At 59.9% G+C, this 17637-nt stretch overlaps 1 protein-coding gene across 2 annotated transcripts in view; it reads left to right on the top strand.

Moving 5' to 3' along the window:
* Positions 1-17637, top strand: part of DIS3L2 (DIS3 like 3'-5' exoribonuclease 2) — a 254468-nt gene that overhangs the window by 197062 nt on the left and 39769 nt on the right. For both annotated transcript variants that reach the window (XR_001145689.1, XM_012728140.1), the window contains exon 13: positions 6454-6687. Coding sequence is in view for 1 of the 2 variants with exons in the window: in XM_012728140.1 (XP_012583594.1) it covers positions 6454-6687 (234 nt within the window). In the remaining variant the exon portion in view is untranslated. The remainder of the gene's footprint in view (positions 1-6453; positions 6688-17637) is intronic.

Raw genomic sequence — 17637 nt, 5'->3', positions numbered from 1 at the left:
GGAGTCTGGTGACCCAGCCTTCTGTCCTCGGGCCTTGGGGAGCAGGACGGGGCTGCTCAGCCTCCATCCAGCGGGCAGGGCGTAGCACGTGGATGCGGGGGACCCCCCCCCCCCGCCCAAAGCACGACTCCATGTGGTCACCACCCTTAGTGTCCTGATACTGCGGTCCCCTAACACTCAGCCCAACATGGCGCCCAGGGTGGCGGGGGGTGCCTGATGGACTCATCCTAGGACGAGTGTCTTAGAGTCATGACACATGAATGAGAGTCAGATTCCGAATTCTGGTGGTGTTTGTTCAAGACATAGGCCAGAAAAGCCTGGGTTAAAGGGAGATGGGGGGATGCGAAACGGTTTTGTTTTTTTTTTTTAAGATTGATTTATGCATACAGAACTGGGGTACAGACCAGAGGTGCAGGGCAGTGAGAGGATTCGCCAGAGACAGAGTGGGGAGCAGAACAGGCTGACTGATGAAGTCCACTGCTGAGGGGAGCAGCGGGTAGTCAGGAGAGGTCTGCCACGCCATGTGGGTCACCTCCCAGGGTGGGTATCGAACTCATGCTGAAGTGGCTTTAGCTTCTCAGTGCTGTGCTGTAACCCGCTGCACCACCAGAGAGGGCCCGATGCAAGAAGTTGTTAACCAGATTGGGGGGACAGGGGAGGACTGGGGGCTAGAGAAGCCCAGAGGGAAGGAGGTGGCCCTGCTCCGAGAACCAGGTGCCTACCTGTGGGTTGGTATGTAATGGCGGCTTCTCTGGGGCTCCGGCTCGGGCTGAGGAGCCAGGATGGGGCTGGCAGCTTCGGGGCGTTTTGCTGCAGTCAACTGCCAGCCTCAGCGGGGGCTGAAGAAGGGCTTGCATTTGGCCCTGGTCTCGTCGTTACAGTAGTGCGAGCCTCTGCCTTTCCCTGACGTGCCCTCGTCTCCACCAGTGCGACTCCTCTTTAGCCGTCAGGATCCAGCTAAAATGCCTCTTCCGTGAATCACACTCCCTGTCCTCCCTCCCTCCCTCCTTCCCTCCGTAAATACTCTGAATAATTGCTGTCTGTTGGGAAGCTGGACATTGAAGGTACAGGAATTAAATATGCTCCAAAGTGGAAACCTGATGGACTCACAGAGAATTGTTTTCCCTCCTTCTTTTGTGTCTTCTGTGAAGAATGCATTGTAGTAAGAGAAAAGCAAGAATTATTTTGAGGTTGTTCCTCCTGTCTCTTCATACCAGAGGAGCGAGAATGCAGTGTGTTTGCAGCTGGCCAGTGGCTGCCCAGAAGGGAGCTGGTGGCGGTGGAGCAAGGGGACACTTGGAGGCAGGTCACTAAGGAATCAGGAACCAAGCCCCAGGTGGGTGTGTCCCCAAGGCAGGGGAGCCCCCACTCCCAGTGCAAAGCAGTGGAGAGGGAGCTCTGGGGAGCCGGGGAAGGGAGCAGGTGGACGACCAGAGGAGGGGCCGGGCCGTGCCGGGCCAGCGCTCCGCCGGCCTCTGCCCGTCTGCCTTCTGGCCACTGGCACAGGCCTCCTGTCCCGCTCACCTCAGCCTTATGTAAGCGGGGCCTGGTCCCCTGCCAACACAATGCTGCAGGACCCTGTACCCCAAAATGCTCAAAAGTGATCCCGGTGAAGCGCACGTGTGCCATCCCGTGCCTGGTCTGTTCAGCCCCCTCAGCTGAGGGGTATCCCGACGTCGGGCGCTTTCACCCACAGCAGCCTCGGGCTTCTCGCCGTAGCCAGGCAGGCACGCAGGCGCCTCACACGCTCACGCTGCCCTGCAGTGTCCTCCGACCAGCCTCATAGCTCCCCACCGCACTGTTTCCATGCCCCCAGCCCCCAGCCAGAGCCTCACCAGCTGCGCCCATGGAGATTCGGACCTGAAAGATGCGTGTGCTGGTCCTGGGGCGTCTGCAGGGGCGTCGGTTACACGTAACTTGGAGCTTCAGGTGATGGCAAAGAAATGGAGTGACAGGCTCTGTGTGCCTTCCTCGGAGTTCTGTGGTGATCTTGCCCAAGCAGCGTGCAGCGGGAGACGGCAGCTTCAAACGCTGATTCTGAGAATAACGGCAGTTTCCAGAAGAGCGCTCCGAGTCCTCGGCGCTGGCAGGCTGTTATTTCACCTGCTGTGTCCACGGCCCCTGCTGGCCCAGTCCGCCCGGGACGGCACCAGACAAGAGACCTGCCTGAGGTCACCCGAGGTAGCAGCTGACTAAATCGTGAGCGTGGATTTTGCTGCGAAGCCTTGGGATTAATAGAAGCATCCAAAGTAAAATGTGTTCGCGAAATGCATAAAACAACAATAAGAGACGTTTCTTGGTTATAAAACTGTCAGGCAAAGAGCTGAGAGTTATTTAAAAGCAGCTTTCCTCCTGCATTTTCGTGTTATTAAGAGCGGGCCTGATTTACGACGGACTGGGCCCTCGAGACCAGGAGACAACGTCCTGGGCTCTGCTGGGTTGCCGTGCGGGGTGGACCTCCGGGCAGCTTCTGGGAGAGGCCTGCGCTGCCCTCGCTGAAAGGCAGCCGCCTCGCCGCCTCGCCGGCCTGGAGAAGCAGCTCGCGTTCCTGGGCCTGACCCAGCCCTCCGCTGCCTTCCTCCGTGGCTCTCCTGGGCTGTCGCTGCCTTCCTCCTTGGAGGCCCGTCCCCTCCGCCTGTAAGGTGTCCTCCTGCCCCGCCCACTCCTGTCTGAGGTGAAGAGACACTTTTCAGGGCCTCTCGTGGGTGGGACCCTGTTTGCCGCAGCTGGGCCTTGGTGCCCCTCGCGTTCCTGACATTTCCGCGGTGAGCGAGGCAAACCCGAGGGGACGATTCCTCGTTCCCCTCCTCGAAGGCGTAGACATGGAGGCAGCTGCCTCCATGTCGACCACAGACCAGCCTGGCTGCGGGAGGCGACATGAGACGGGAATGCAGCCTGCGCGAACCTTTTACTACAGACTTCTTTCAGGAAGTTCCAGCGCATAAACAAATCTCCTAACAAAATAAAACACGCTGGCAAACCTGTGGCTCTGCCATCGTGGCCCCCTCAACACCCCGGTCTCTGCGGCCCAGGGAGCCCAGAGCCTGGCCGCACAGGAGCAGAGGCCACGGCTAGGCCCACGCGAAGCCGCCGCTGGCCGCTGCTCTCAGCCCGACTTTGATCTTCGCGGTTGTCCTGTAAGACGGCCCCTGCCTTGCTTGGTCCACACGGCCGCTGGCTCCGGAGCCTGCTCTTTCCTCCCAGCTCCTTTCCAGTCACCTCCTTCGTGGCCCCTTTGACTTCTCTCACCAGCTGTGCTGCGCCCCAGGGGTGGTCACCTCAGCACCCCCAAACATCCTGTTTTTTTTTTTTCTCATCAGGAACATGTATTCCTCCCTGAGGTTTCTCGGACCAAATAATTTACACACAGCAACCCGAACTGCCGTCGCGGGAGTTTGCACCTCTTCCTCTCAAGTTACAAACCAGCCTTCTAGCCGTCTTTTGAACCAGAGAGGACTTACTGAAGCACAGACATTTTTTGGAAGATGAATTTAGAAATCCACGTGCTTCCCTGCCCTTCAGCTAAAATACAATAAAAACAGCAGGAGAGGGCGAGCCTCAGGTCTTTAGACGTGGATGTGATTGTGGCTGCCGGTAGAGGCGTGGTGGCTTTTTACTCATCCTGGCCTGTTTGCTGGACTGTAAGGTGACTGGGTGGAGAACACCCTCCTTCCCCCCAAAATGGTCAGCGGTTTTAGGAGGAAGCAGAGCAGGAGCGCCTTGTGGCCTGACAGGGCCGGAGCCCTGAGGTGTGCGCCGTCTCCTGCCCTGGCTGGCCCCAGAGGTGGGTCTGGAGACCGCACTGTTTGCTCCTTTCCGGCCAGGACTCCCAGTCAGGGCTCCCTGCGGTCCTGGCATGGCGCAGCCCAGCGCCTAACCGGGGTCCTTAGAGCAGCCACCTGCCGGGAGAGGGGACCTGGGTCTGGGATGGGGCAGGGCACGGCGGAAGGAAGCTCCTCGTGGCTTTCTTACTTTTTCCACAAAAGACTGTTCTTTTGTCTTCTGCCACTGGCCCTGGTTATAGACAGCGTGTTGGTGCCAACACAGCTTCCAAATTGGAAATTAACGAGGTGTCCCACCCAGAGGCCCTTCTCCCACTGCGCGCACGCCCCCAGGCCGTCCGGCTGGTCAGGCGAGGCTGCGCCGCTCCGTGACAGCTGTTCCCGCGTGCTCGCTGCTTGGCCGCCCCGCCCCCATGATGGTTTCAGGCCCATTTTCTTGTGTTTAAGAATTGCATCTGCCGGCGTGTGGTCACCTGCATGGTCAGGTGTGACTCCCAGACTCACTGGCTTGAGCTGCGGAGCAGAGGGCCTGCTGCCTGGGGCCCTGTGGCCAGGCCCCAAGTCCTTGTCAGCACATCAGAACTTCTGTTCAGCCTTTGTTCAAAAAGAAGTTTGGTGCAGATGTTCTGGGGTGCAGGCATGGGGAGGGTGTCTCAGTATGGTGAAGGCGCTTCCAGACCCTTCTCATCACACAGTCGGCTCAAGTCTGCACTGTGAAGAAAGGGGTGTCTCAGGGCCCTCCCTGGGCGCAGCGGGTTAGAGCACAGCCCTATGAGGCTACGGCCACTTCAGTGCCGAGTCAATCCACAGGGCGCGCAGACCTCTCCTGACCTGCTCCAGACTTCTCCCACTGCTCCCCTCAGCAGTGTATTTCGTCAGTCGGCCTGTTCTGCTCCCCACTTTGTCTCTAGTGAATCCTCCTGCACCTCTGGCCTGTACCCCAGTTCTATATGCATAAATAATTTTTTAAAGATTTATTTATTCATACAGAACTGGGGTACAGGCCAGAGATGCAGAGGGTGAGAGGCTTCACCAGAGACAGAGCGGGGAGCAGAACAGGCAGATCGACGAAGCACACTGCTGAGGGGAGCAGCGGGCGGGTCAGGAGAGGTCTGCCGCGCCATGGGGTCACCTCCGGGGCAGGCAGGGATCGAACTCATGCGGAAGCGGCTTAAGCTTCGTCTCTCAGGTCTGAAAAAGAGACGGGCTGCAGGGGCCCGGGTGCCATTCCAGAAGAAGCGGCTCAAACCCCCGAGGCGGCTTGGCCAAGGGGTGTCGAGAGCTCTGACGAGGAGCAGCAGCCTTCTGATTTTGTCAGGTTACAGGAAACACATTTAAGGACAATGTGGGATGAGGATCCCCCGTTAGGACTCGGCGCCGTAGTCAGCAGGTTCAGAGGGAGCAGCGGAGACCATGTGCGCCAGGACGCCCAGTCAGGGGTGGCGGGTGTCTGACAGGAGCCTTGTGGGACTGATGTAGGCTGTTGCAGGGGGAGGGGGACTGGCGCTCCCCTCAGCTCTGCAAAGCACTCTCGGCCCTCCAGTTTGGGTAAAAATAGGGGCCTAGGGGGTGCATGCGTCTCCCTGACCTGTGTGTGGCAGTTGCCCTATAAAAGTAAGTGTTCAGGGGGGTCCTTATCCTCTATGAAAAAGGGGTACAGACCCCAGCAGGCCGCCTACCTGTGACCCAGATGCCTGAGACTCCACTGGGCCAGTAAAGAGGGTGACACGGAGGCGTGTGCCGAAGACAGCCCGTGGCCCAGTGCAGACGCACAGAAGGGAGCAGGGAGTGTCTGGGTTTGGCGTGAAACGGAGAAAAGGAAACAAGCTCAGTCTCCAGGGGAGGCTTTGTGGCCACAAGCGTGCGTCGGCCGTGGCCCGGCCATTCCAGAGGAGGTTGAACCGCTCGTTAGTGGGGAACTTTCAGGAATGCAGCTGTGCTAGGGTGACCAGCGGAGTGCCCTGATGGACACCGCAGGTGCCGCTGCCCGCCGGGACTGCGGCCTCGAGGAACTGCAGGGCTCTGCACGCCCCGGCGCCTCCCGAGAGCCACGCTCAGGGCCACTTCCACCCAGACGAGTCGCGAGCCCGTGATCGTCACCCGCATCCGAGGGCGGGTGGTGGTGGAACAATCCAGAAGGACAGTTAGAGACAGTTCCGATGCGACAGCCCCAAGGCCCTTTATGACGAGGTTGTTGCGCTGCATCTGGGGAACCGGCGAGTGGCTGCTCCCCGCCGCGGCCAGCACACGGGGCTGCCCTTTCCGTGGCAGCCGTTCTTCCTTCGTGGGCTGTGAGGCTCTGTGGCTCCCAGGGCAAAGCTCCCCACTGGAAATGCCTGTGGGGATGGCCTTTTGGGGGAGCCATTGTCTCAGAGGTTGTCAGCAGACTGGTTTGGCTGGGGAGGGGGTGGCGGTAGGGGCGGGGGGTGTTTGCAAGCCCAGAGTGCAAGTTCCCCCCCATCCGTGCTCCCGCTTTTCTCCTAAGCCCTCCACCCCTCAGCCCTTCAGTATTTCCCTCCGTGTGAACCTCAGACTGTAGTCCCTGCCCCATGCTCCAGCTCGCCCTTTCCTTCGCAGTACTCAGTCTGCCGCTGTTGACATGTGGCTGCGTGACAGAAAAACCTGACGAGAGCTGGGCTCACGGCTCCCACGTCCTCTTCCTTCTGTGCAGATCCTCGACGAGTGGTTTGGCCGGACTGTCATCCGCTCCTGCACCAAACTGAGCTACGAGCACGCCCAGAGCATGATCGAGAGCCCGGCTGGGGAGATCCCGGCGACGGAGCTGCCGCCCCTCTCGCCGGAGCACACCGGCGAGGAGGTGCACCGCGCTGTGCTGAACCTGCACGCCATCGCCAAGGAGCTGCGCAGGCAGCGGTTTGCGGGCGGCGCGCTGCGTCTGGACCAGGTCAGTGACTCCCGCGTGCAGCGCGGCAGGGCCCGTGTGGCCGAGACCCGGCCTGGCAGCCGCGGGCCTCGCCTTCCTCTCCCGCTGGCGTGGACTTCTCTGGGCGGGGAGCAAACCCCACCCCCACCCCGTGGGCCCCGCGGGCACAGGCCGCTGACGAGGCCAAGGGTGGCCCCAGCACCAAAGGCCCCAGCGCGCTCGACCTTCACCTCGGTCTCTACCTCGGCTCTTCCGAGTGGAGGGATGAGCGGGGGTGTGGACACTCAGGCGGCAGCTGACCCGTAGTAAGCACGAGGCCGGGAGGGAGACCCTCGTGGGGCCCTCTGAACGGACACTTCGCTGACCAGTAGAGGGTCTTGAGGGCACCTGGGACGTAGGCGCTGTCGCTCAGAGCTGCCCACGCGTCCACACACAACAGGAGACCCAGGAGCCGTGGCCTCGTCCCTGGCCTGTGCCCCAGACTGCACGTGCCTTCCTGCCGCTCCGATGGCCCAGCCAGACCCCAGGGAGCTTGGTGTCCTCGCCTGGCCGCCGGGGCCCTGGGGGTGTGTCTGAGTGTCCGGACAGTGAGCCGGACAGCACGTTGGCTGACGTCCAGGCCGGGGCAGAGCTCAGCCCCGCAAACGCTCGTTTCTCTGAACCTCGACGCCACCTCGAAGGCCTTGTTTTCGAACCTCTGGTCTCAGACTTCACTTCAGCCAGTGTCGTGATAGACCTGCCCGGGGGCTGCTCTGTAGGCGCGCCGCCCCCCTGGGCCGGGAGCAGGTGGCGGGAGCCTGCCCAGGGGCGTCCGGCGCCTGGCGCCATCCTCCTCCTCCCCCCTTGCCTGCCCAGGGCCCACCGGGCCTCTCGCAGCGCTGCCCGGCCCGCGGAGGCGCTGTCCACCTGGCTGCCCGACTTCGTACCTGCCTCCGCTCCTGCTGCTTGAACGCAGCCCGTCCTCGACCGGGGGGTCCCCCGCGCACGCCCCGTCCACGCGGCGGCTCCCAGTCTGGCTGCGCTGTGGCCGCGAGGTCATGCTTGCGCGCTTTCACTGAATATTAGACGGATTGAAAGAGCATAAACACGGATGCTGTTGTTTCTGTGAGAACTACGTCGTGGAAACTTGATGAGGCTGAATCTGCTCAAACTCTGCTTGAAGGTCGCCTCCCCTTCGTCGCCTGCAGAGAGGTGACAGCCCCCCGCGCTCCGCGTGGGCGGGTTCTGGGCCAACGCTGGGCGGGGCGCCTCACTCCTCAGCTTGTTGTGCGTTGTATGTGCGTTGCTCTGAACTAGCCACTGGCGTGATCTCAGCTCTTGGGGGTAGGCAGACACGGGGGTGCTCACAGCCCCTCCAGTGATGCTAATTTGTTGGTATGTCTTAGAATCTGAATTTGATCGCTGAAAATAACTTCAGCTCTCTAAATCCCTGGCGGTCTCAGTCTGTAAATTAGAAAACTGATGCCCCCAAAGGCTCACACGTGACTTCTCTGCCAGAAACCCAGGAAAGTAGGTCATTGTTCGCTTCTCCTCCCTCTACTCCATGCTGACTTGAGAGAAAAGTTTTTCTTCAAAGGGAGAAAACAAACACCCTCGAAAGTCCTAATTAGGTTCCAGTTAATTAAGATTTGAAAATAATGGGTCTGCATTCTTGGAGTTGACCCCTTGGTTCCCCAGAAAAACCAGGGTGTGGAGCAGAGCCCAGGAGGAGCTCATCAATCTCCCGGGGACCCCGGGCAGAGCGTCATAAATCAGCAGCACCCCCTTCAGAGGCCCTGTGGGCCGGCTTCTCTGCTGCCTCACAAGAGTCCAGCGTCCTCGGCCTTCGGGGGTGGCCGCTGCTTGGCGCTGCTCTCTGACGCCTTGTCTGCCTCAGCGCCCTATGTCCACGTTCTTGTGGCCGTCCTAAAAATAATGTACCTTCCCCAGCCTCAGTGAGAGGGCTCTGTGCGGTTGACCGCCCCCAGGCCGTGCTGTGTGCCCGACAAGGCAGGATGGCTCTGCTGAGCCAGAAGTTCCCACTTCCAAGAAACCGGTTGACTGAGGACCCTCAGAATGAGTGGGGACGCCAGTCGGGCCCCCCGTCACGCCAAGGGTGGGTGGCGGTGGGGGTCGTCATTACCGGGACCGATGGCCCCCGCAGCCGGCTGCCTGAAGCAGAGCCATGCTCCACGCACCCTGACTTCAGGGCCGGCTGGCCAAGGGCGCCTGCCCGCAGCCCCGAAGTGTGCTCAGCCCACGTGGGAAATTCTGTGTGGGCAGCGGCGTGAGGCCGAGTGGACGCCTGGACTTCAAGCTGGGGCTACGAGCTCCTGGCGTCCTCGCTCCCGGGGTGCCCGCCTGGGCCTCGGAGGTTCCGCTCTGGGAAGTGCTGCTCCTTTGTTTCACGCCCCCGGGCGTGCGACGGCCCAGTGCACCTTCGTGGCCGCGGGCGAACCCGTGGAGGAGCAGCTGGCTGCTTCGGCTTCGCCCTGCGCTGCTGTGCGAGTTCTGGAGTCCAGCGCAGCGGCTTGCTTTACTTAGTGATGTCGCGTGTCACCGCTGTGTCCTAAAAGGAGGCGCCCGTGTCTAGTGAAAGCCATCAGAATAGGTTCGGCGGGGTCAGGGTCGGTCAGGCTTTTACAGCATCAGGCTCTGAGCTGCATCCTGGACCCTGTTAACGTAGAGGACAGGGGTGTGGGGCGCGTGTGCCCGGCTGTGACACCTGAGCATGGGTGTGTGCGTGCGCACCCCGAGCCGCAGGCCCATCCCTCAGAAACCGTGTGGCTAAGAGGAAGAGGCCACCAGAGAAGGCCCGAGAAGGGAGCGTGTGGAGCCCAGCTGCCGCCGCCCGCTGGCTTGTGACGGCGACCCCAGGGCTCCAGAGTTCTTTTTTAAACCGGGGTGGTCACGAAACCGTCCAGTTGTTTCTTGAACTTGGGGAAGGGGGGCTGGGGGAAGCCGCGTCCCCTGCCTGGTTCTTGCTGGTCTCTCAGACCTGCCCGGACAGTGGCGGCTCCTCTCCCCGTCTCGGCAGACACGGCTGCGCCCAGGCGGCGCCCTCGCGGAGAAGGCCGCTCTGCCTGGCTGTGTACGACAGGGCTGGCCGGAGCGGGCACGGCCTTCAGAAAGGGCAGAGGGGTGCGGCAGGGAGTGCGCAGTAGAACCCCGGCAGGAAAATGAGCGGCCCGAGCTCTTGTTTGCTTTCCTGCCTCTGGCCTCTAGACTGCCTCCTGCAGCCTTGTTTTCCTCGTGATTGTGTGTTTGCCCACATCACTGCAAAAAGCACTTGGGCGCGCGAGCTTCGGGCTCGCACACCTGTAACTATGGACACGCAGCCCGGAAGCCAGGGAGCGAGGGGCCTGCGCATACGTCATTGGACACCTGGGCCCCAACGCGGGGATTGTGGGGGGGAGGGGGGAAGAGGGTGCCGCCTGCCTCCCTGGCCCCTGCCCGCTGCTCTCTTGTGTATCTGGCCCCTGCTGCAGCGTTAAAGGCAAGTCAGACGCACCGAGGGCTCCAAGATCCTTTTCGTTCGCTCCAGTCCACCCTGGACCTGCCCCACCTGCAGCTGGTCTCTTGGCACTATGGGTTGCTGTCGGGAAACCACAGCTTCGCGGGGTATTCTCTGCAGCCCATCACCCCTCAGTCGGGGGCACACTCTTCGAGGGCGGTGGCCTGCATGAAAGCTTGACGGCCACCTGGCCTGCAGGCAACCTTGGGGACCCCCAGTAGGAGGTCAGGGGGTATGAAGCGCCATTTGGATCTTGAGAAAATCACAGTGGACAGAATTTGAGACCTCCAGCGGCTCAGGCAATTTCTTCCAGCCTGACACAGCTACACCTTCCGCGGCTCCCACCTGGCGACCTGGCGAGCCAAGGGCAGGCAGTGTTTCTGTGAGCGCCTCAGGACCGCGGGCGCCCTTGTCCGTGACCTCAGGCCAGCCAGCCCGACGTCGTCGGGGAGTCAGACTTCCTATACGGGTGAGGGAATATCGGGGCTTGGCGGCCCACAGCCTCTGTGGGCGACTCTGCCGTCGTGGGGTGAAGGCCCCAGAGACGGACGCACGAGCAAGAGCCAGTGAGATCCGGAATTCACATACTGCGATGGCGTAACCTAGTGTCCCTTCTCCTTCTTGGATCGCTTTTCAACCACTGCAGAGTATGAAGCCCTCCCCTAGCTGCTGGGCCACGCACGGGAGGTGGGAGGCTGGACCCGGCCTGTGGCCCACGCCGCCGACCGCCGCTCAGGTGAAATTCAGCCCCGCCGCCCAGCCCGCCGCTGCGGCTCCTCCCCCCTTGGCTGGGAACCAGGCTGGTAATGGAGAACAGTTGTGCGAAGTCAGCTCTCGGGGTGGCTTCACGCAATTAAGGAAAATTATTCCTTCGATTAGTGCCACGCTTAGCGGGTCCAGTTGGAAGCCGGGAGCAGAGGAGGGAATCGCTGAGCCCCGCTTCCCTGAGCTGACTTACAGTCAGGGAGCTTCCACGCGCCTGGAGCCAGGGGGCCGTGGTCCCAGCTCCCACCTCTGCCCGCCGGCGGCCTCTTGGCAGCTGGTCTCGGCCACCCTGCACCCCCGCGCCTGCCGCAGAGACACGGCCTGTGCCCGCCACGGCTGGAGGGTTATGGCCAAGCACAGCTGCAGGGAAATTGCGTGCCCTTCTCCCCCGTTGCTCGAGGCCGCAGTGTTTTGTTGAGCTTGCATTTTAAAGTGAAAGGTAAGAACATTTCTGTGCCTTCTCTCCGAGGCAGCCACTTTCAAGCAATGAGCGTCCCGGCTCTCCACTGTTTAACTGCTGTTCAGGGAAATGGTGCGGGAAAGGAGCCCCGCGTGCACCCCGCCCTGCGTCCTCTCCCACGGTCACCCCACCCCTTCACCGGGGAAAACCGCTGCTCAGGCGCCTGCGTGTTGGTGGCCTCAGTCTGTTTCCTGCGTCACGGAGCCCTTCCTTCAGCCTGTCTGCAGAAGCGTCTGTTGGGCGCTTCGAACGTGCTGGGCGCTGGAAGTGAAGCGTGAAGGGGTAAGGCTCTACTCTGGCTCTCACGGTGTGGCGAGGGGGCCAGCCCGTCTCCCAGAAAATACAAAGCGCCAGATCAGAGCTGACCCGGGGGCGTGTGGAGAGGACAGTGGGCACGTGGCCTGGAGGGCTAGCCGCTGGGAAGACTGGCCCAGAGAGACCGTCTGGGACCTAGTGGCCCGTGGGCCACGTCTGGGACCTAGTGGCCCGTGGGCCACGTCTGGGACCTAGTGGCCCGTGGGCCACGAAGGGATGAGTCTGGAGGGGGGACTTTCGGTGGGCAGACCCGCACTCGCTGGACAGGAGGTGAAACACTTCCTCCCGGCCCAGTTCTTAGTGAGGGCCCTCCGACCCCACCCCCCTTTTCCCCTTAGAACGGAAGTGTCATATCAAATTCTAAAAGGATATGTAAATTCTTACACTTTTATAAAAGTATGTTGTAATGTTAGAAGATTTAGGAAAAGGAAGTGTATACGGAAGTAAACAAGATCACCTGTAACCCCATCACCCAGAAATAATCAGTTATTTTTTCTCTAATTCCTCCCATTTCCCCGCATGGCAGGAGGGAGGGGTGGCTCGCATACATACCTATCATTTGTAACTTTATAAAATGAGTTGCCCCCAGATCATTCTCAAGCAGGATCATGTCTGCGGAGTACCCACCGTGGGAGCGCCTGACTTGTGGACAAACCACAGCCCTCTCCCTGGCCATCTGTGCTCGTCACTCTTTACTCTGATCTCATTATTTCCTTAGGACGGTCCTGCAACCATGGGGTCAGAGGCATAGATGTACTAAGAGTCTTCAAATATATTCCCACATTCCTTTTCAGAAAGGTTCTACCAATTTGTACTCCCTCCAGGATCTTCCCTCCCTACCATGCCCCGTCAGGAGTTCTGACTCAGTGGGGAATGTCCGTCTGCCCATCTCTTTCTCTGTCACAGCCATATCTCGGTCTGTAGAAGTGCCCATTGAGTGTGTCTTGAACGCTTCCTCAGCTTTCCTATTTTGTTGTCATGGAGTCTTCTTTGCAAAGAGTTCAGTGTGCTACACCGTAGACTTCTTAATTGTATCAAATCACTCCTGAGTGGGAATGTGAACTGGTGCGACAATTGTGGTAAGTGCTCTGAATCTACTTTAAAAAAGCTAAAATCCAGCCCCAGCATCCCACTCTTGGGTGTCTACCCAAAGAGCATGAGACCATCACCAGAAAGCCCCAGGTGCGCCCCAGTGCTCAGAGCAGCACTGGCCACAAAAGTGAGGATGTGCAAGCAGCCTGATGTCCACTGACAGATGACTGGATAGTGAAGAGGTGGTCTGGCCACACCGTGGAGTATTATACTGCCACGAGAAAGGAAGACACGCAGCCATTTTCAACAAAATGGAGGGAATTTGAGAGAATTACATGCAGTGAAGTAAGTCAAAATTATACAAATAAACACTGGGCATTCACGTCACAAGACCACTCCTAAAACACGTTCAAAAGTGTTGGAAGCCAGTCCAGCTCCCAGAGCTCCTCCGAGGGCTCTGAGGTTAAGGGGAGAGGTGGGGGCCAGGGCCAGGGGCAGGGGGCGGAAGTAATGGCGATGGGAAAAGAATAAAATAAATTTAAAAAAAACCACTCCAGAGGGTCTTAACATTTCAAAAGACAGAAAGGTAGTTGGGGTCATCTTGCTGGACTCTTGCTGACGTTGAGACTAGAGAGCCCTTCTGTGCTCCTGTCCTCCACTTAGAATCCTGAAGAAACCTTGTGTTTGAAGTGGTGCTAAGAACTACTGTTGCATTTTCAGAGACTCAGAACATTTCAAACTCCGCTAGCCTGTTATGTTTTGCTCCTCCCTCCTGGTTTAATAGTTCTCAGGCACTGTTTGGGTTGTCCTGATGGGAGTAATTAGAAGGAAATCCAAGTGCATGAGGACTCAAGGGGACAGCGTGGCTCCCTGGGAGCGGATTGCCGGTGGGAATTGCTCCCCCGCTTCCCTTCGGGATCGCACAGAGGAAGACCCCTGGCGCCCAGCCTCCGTCTGGTGCTGGCTGGTGGTGCGTCCCGGCAGCCACGGAGGCGGCCTCAGAATCAGCGAGGCGCGAAGGCTCTTGGCCAGTCACATTTCCCCCGGTGTTCCCCAGTCATCAGTTTCATAATAATCATTTCAGCAAAATTTTCTTTTAAATATATCCATCTCATGTAGAAATTAATGCCCAGCCGGGATCTGCCCTCTTCTGCCCAGCACCAGGGGTCTGGAGTGGCCTCCGGGGAGGGGGTGGCTGAGCAAGCTGCAGCCTCAGGCTCCGCAGAGACGGGGCCTGGAGTCCCCCACCGCAGGGGGCTGGAATCTTCCCATTGACAGCTGTTGATTTCATTATCCCACTGCATGCGAATCGGAGCAAACAGTCCACATTTGCACATCCCAAGGCGTGAACAAGACTTGACCTAGTCGCAGGGAAGTGACCCGCGGTCACTCTTGTTCACACGCACATAGGGCCAGGGCCGGGCAGCTGGTCCTTGCAGCCTGGCCCTTTGTGTGCCTCCTCTGCCCCTGGGCACGTCCCGACGTCCTCTACTCATGATCTTCGAAAGTCAGAAGGGATTATTCTGGAAGTTGTTAAAAAGACAGACTCAGACACGCTCTCCGGCCCTCACGAGCGCGTCTTTTTCAGCTCTCGTCGTGTGACCAGCGCTGCACCGAGCTCTGTGAAGGAGCCTCGGTGGCAGGAGACCGGCTTCCTTCCCGTCGCCTGTGACCTCGGGAGGAACCGTGCGCTCACAGGCAACACCCGCGAGGCAGAGCCCGGGCTTAGTCAGCCCTCGCCGGTGAAGGGATGCTGATCCGAGGGCCACTGCGAGTGGGGGCCGGAGTTCCGCTGACAGAAGCCGGCCGCCCACCTGCCGAGCTCAGGGGCCTCGCTCCTCCGCCTTCGGAGTCCGGGGCCCACGGAGGCAAGGCCGCGCCAGTCCCACGCAGACCCCACCGTCCCGCACGCTGCCGGTAAAGCGTGGACGAAAGAAGCAGGCGAGGCCTTCGGGACAGCCCGGAAAATCTCACGTGAAAGGAGGTTTTTGGTTGGAGGCCTAGAGGAGCCAGGACCGGGGAGGCGCCCTCCCCAGCGGCCTCTCCGGAGCCCTAGAGTGGCCCTCACTGCTCGCTGCCTGCAGTCCCGGGGCTGCTCAGCAGAACTCTGAAGGCTGTTTCTTGTAGGACCTCAGACCGTAGATGTGGCTCCTGCCCTGCTTCTAGAAGCTTCTCATTGCCTTCTGGTTCTTTCTGCTTGCCAGTACCAGGCACGTTTCTTATAAATGCAAGAAGCCTCACTTCCGCCCCTCCAAGCCCATCTTAGCTCCCAGGAACCTGGGGCCGGAGCTCTGAGTGCTGCTGCAGGGTGGTTTGCTTCTGCCCGCTCCGCCCCGCACTTCAGCCCTCCTCCACCCCCCACCTGACAGCTGTCACCTTCCTGACCTCGTCCTCACAGTGCTTTCATTGTTTGCTGCCCTGGTTCCTCTCCGGGACTGCGAGGCCCTTAAGGGGAAGGACATCGTCTTGCCCACGTGCGTCCTGGCCCTGCACCGCGCTCAGTTGGGTGTCTCTGGGCGTCACTGGGCCCGTGGCCCTTTTAAAGACGGTGCTGGTTGGGGTCTGGGATGGGACTGGAGTTCCAGAAGAGAGGTGTGTTTATGTAAGAGAATTAAGTGCACTTTATGAATCAGAGAGGCTGCCTCCCCTTTGGAATGAAAGGTCTGGGCGTTTGATTCTTTGCCAGGGCTTTCAGGGTTTAGACAGAGGTAATGAGGACTCTCAGGGTGGAGCTGCCTGGACAGGTGCGAGGGCCCGGAAGCCTCAGCACCCCAGGGGGCTGGCACTGCTTCTGAGGCGTCCTGAGTGCCTCTGTGTTCACCTCTGTGTCCTCAACCCTGTGGGGAGCCTGGAGAAGGGGTTTCTTAGGGGAAGGCAGGGACCCCCAGTGGGCATGGAAAGGAGGGGCGAGGCACCAGACCCCCACCTGTCGCTCAAGATTCCCTGGGAGGCGGGGGCCAGCGTGAAAGTCAGCTGCCCTTGCCCACCCCAGGACAAGCTGGAAATGACCAGAGGGCCGAGGCGGGATGCTCGTCTCATACCTCCGCATGCGTCGGCTGGAGCCCGGCTCTGTTGGGACTGAGACGGTGTCCAGGAGACAGGTTCTGTGCTAGTTGCCACCTGAGAAGAGAAGAGAACGCAAGTCACAGTCAGAGCTGAGCACGTGCCCAGATGACTCAGCCGAGTCCCAGTTTCCAGGGGCGGTGAAGGGAGCCCCGGCCATCCCGCTGACGAGGGGACAGATGAACACGGCGGTGGCCGGCCCCCTTGTTCCCCAGACTTGAGCCTTTCCGGTGGGACTGTCTCCTGGGGCCCCGCCGCCCAGGCGCCGTACTCAGGGTGAGGGGGCATGGGGCCTTTCTGCTCTGCCTCGCCCATGTCACACGTCACGTCACCGAATGGAGCCAAACAGCCGCACAAGACAGGAGCGAGGCCTGCGGTGGAGAGGGAACCCGGCCGCTGACCTGATCGCAACCACGAGCACTTTGGGGCAGGCCAGTGGTTTTCATGGTTCAGTGTGGGAGAGGAGGGGGTCAGCTTCTGTTCTGGCTGCCTGTTGCCGTCAACTGCCCTGCCAGGCCCAGTCCCCCCCACTTTCCTCAAGAACCTGCGGTCTCCAGAAGCGAATTTCACGGACAGCGACGTGGGCAAACCTACTCCAGGGTGTCTAGACATTTGCTTGACAAGCTAGGACATTTGCCTTCAGTGAAAGCCAGCCGCCATCTCCGTTCCCCACGAGTCTGCAGACGACACAGCCACGCCAAAGCGGAGCGAAGACATGACCTTGCTACACGGGGCAGCCTTTCCCTGGACTCGGCTGAACTTGGGGGCAGACCTCCCTTTGGTGACTCTCAGACCAGCCTCCGAGGACCTAGGGTTGCTCCAGGGGTCCCGGACACCTCCCGGCCCGCAGCCTCTCTTCGTGGAGCATGCTGGTCACCCCAAGCTCCCCTCCAGCCTGTCACCCCTCCTTCCTGGGCCCGGCCTCACCTGCTCAGAGGCTGCAGGGCCGCCCTCCCCTCCAGAGACCCCGGCTCCTCCCGGCCTGCTCTGGTCCTGACGCAGAGCCCTCGAGGGCTCTGTTTCTTGTCGCTGGGCTTCTGGATCCGCTCTGTGCCCCGGGACCCCCATGCAGAAGGCAGGCCGCTCGCCAGCTCTTCCTCTCTCCTACAGGGCGACGGGGCTGCTCCCGAAGAGGCAGGCGGAGGCAGTGCGCCCCACTCCTCATGTCCCCTGGGTCAGCGGGGGTGCCAGGATGCGAAGAGGAGGCCTGTGATCCCTCAAGAGACCCCACATTTGTAAACACCGACACTGTGACTCCGTGTGTCTCGTCACCCTTCTTCCAGCCTCATTTTAAAAGACACAGCAACTTTAAAAAAAAAAAAAAGGATTTAGGAGTATATATTATTCCCCAACCTGATTATCAAAAATACCATGATTTGAATCAATACAACAACACAGAGCCTTTTAATCAGCCTTTCAGGCCATCTACACTTAAATCCGCCTACCGATAATAGCCTAAACTTCTCCGTCATACTCTCATCCCACTTACTGTCGCCCCCTTCTTAGTCCGGTAACTTTAGATGGTCCCCCTGGATTGTCTTCTTTTAACGTCCCACATGCCTTTTGAAGTCAGGGCTGCGAAGCACTAGGTGCTGGGGGCGAAGGTCAGACCGGTCCGGCCCTGGGGGAGCTCAAGGTCCTGGGGAGGAAATGGAGGCCCCGTCAGACCGGGAAGCGCCGGGGCACAGGCCGAGTGTGGCTGTGTGGAAGCTGCTTCAGCGGAGAGAGGCGAGCGACTTCGGACCCCTGAAGTCCCAGACAGAAACGTGGCCATTTCTGTAAGAAAATGCTGGCAAAGAATTAGAAATTCTTTCATGCCCCCTTGAGTTCTCTCACACACGCC

Source organism: Condylura cristata, unplaced genomic scaffold, assembly GCF_000260355.1.
Source record: "Condylura cristata isolate star-nosed mole 26May11 unplaced genomic scaffold, ConCri1.0 scaffold00002, whole genome shotgun sequence".
Classification (NCBI taxonomy): Eukaryota; Metazoa; Chordata; class Mammalia; order Eulipotyphla; family Talpidae; genus Condylura; species Condylura cristata.
The sequence above is the reverse complement of the archived record's forward strand: the minus strand, read 5'-3'. Positions and strand labels throughout refer to the sequence as shown.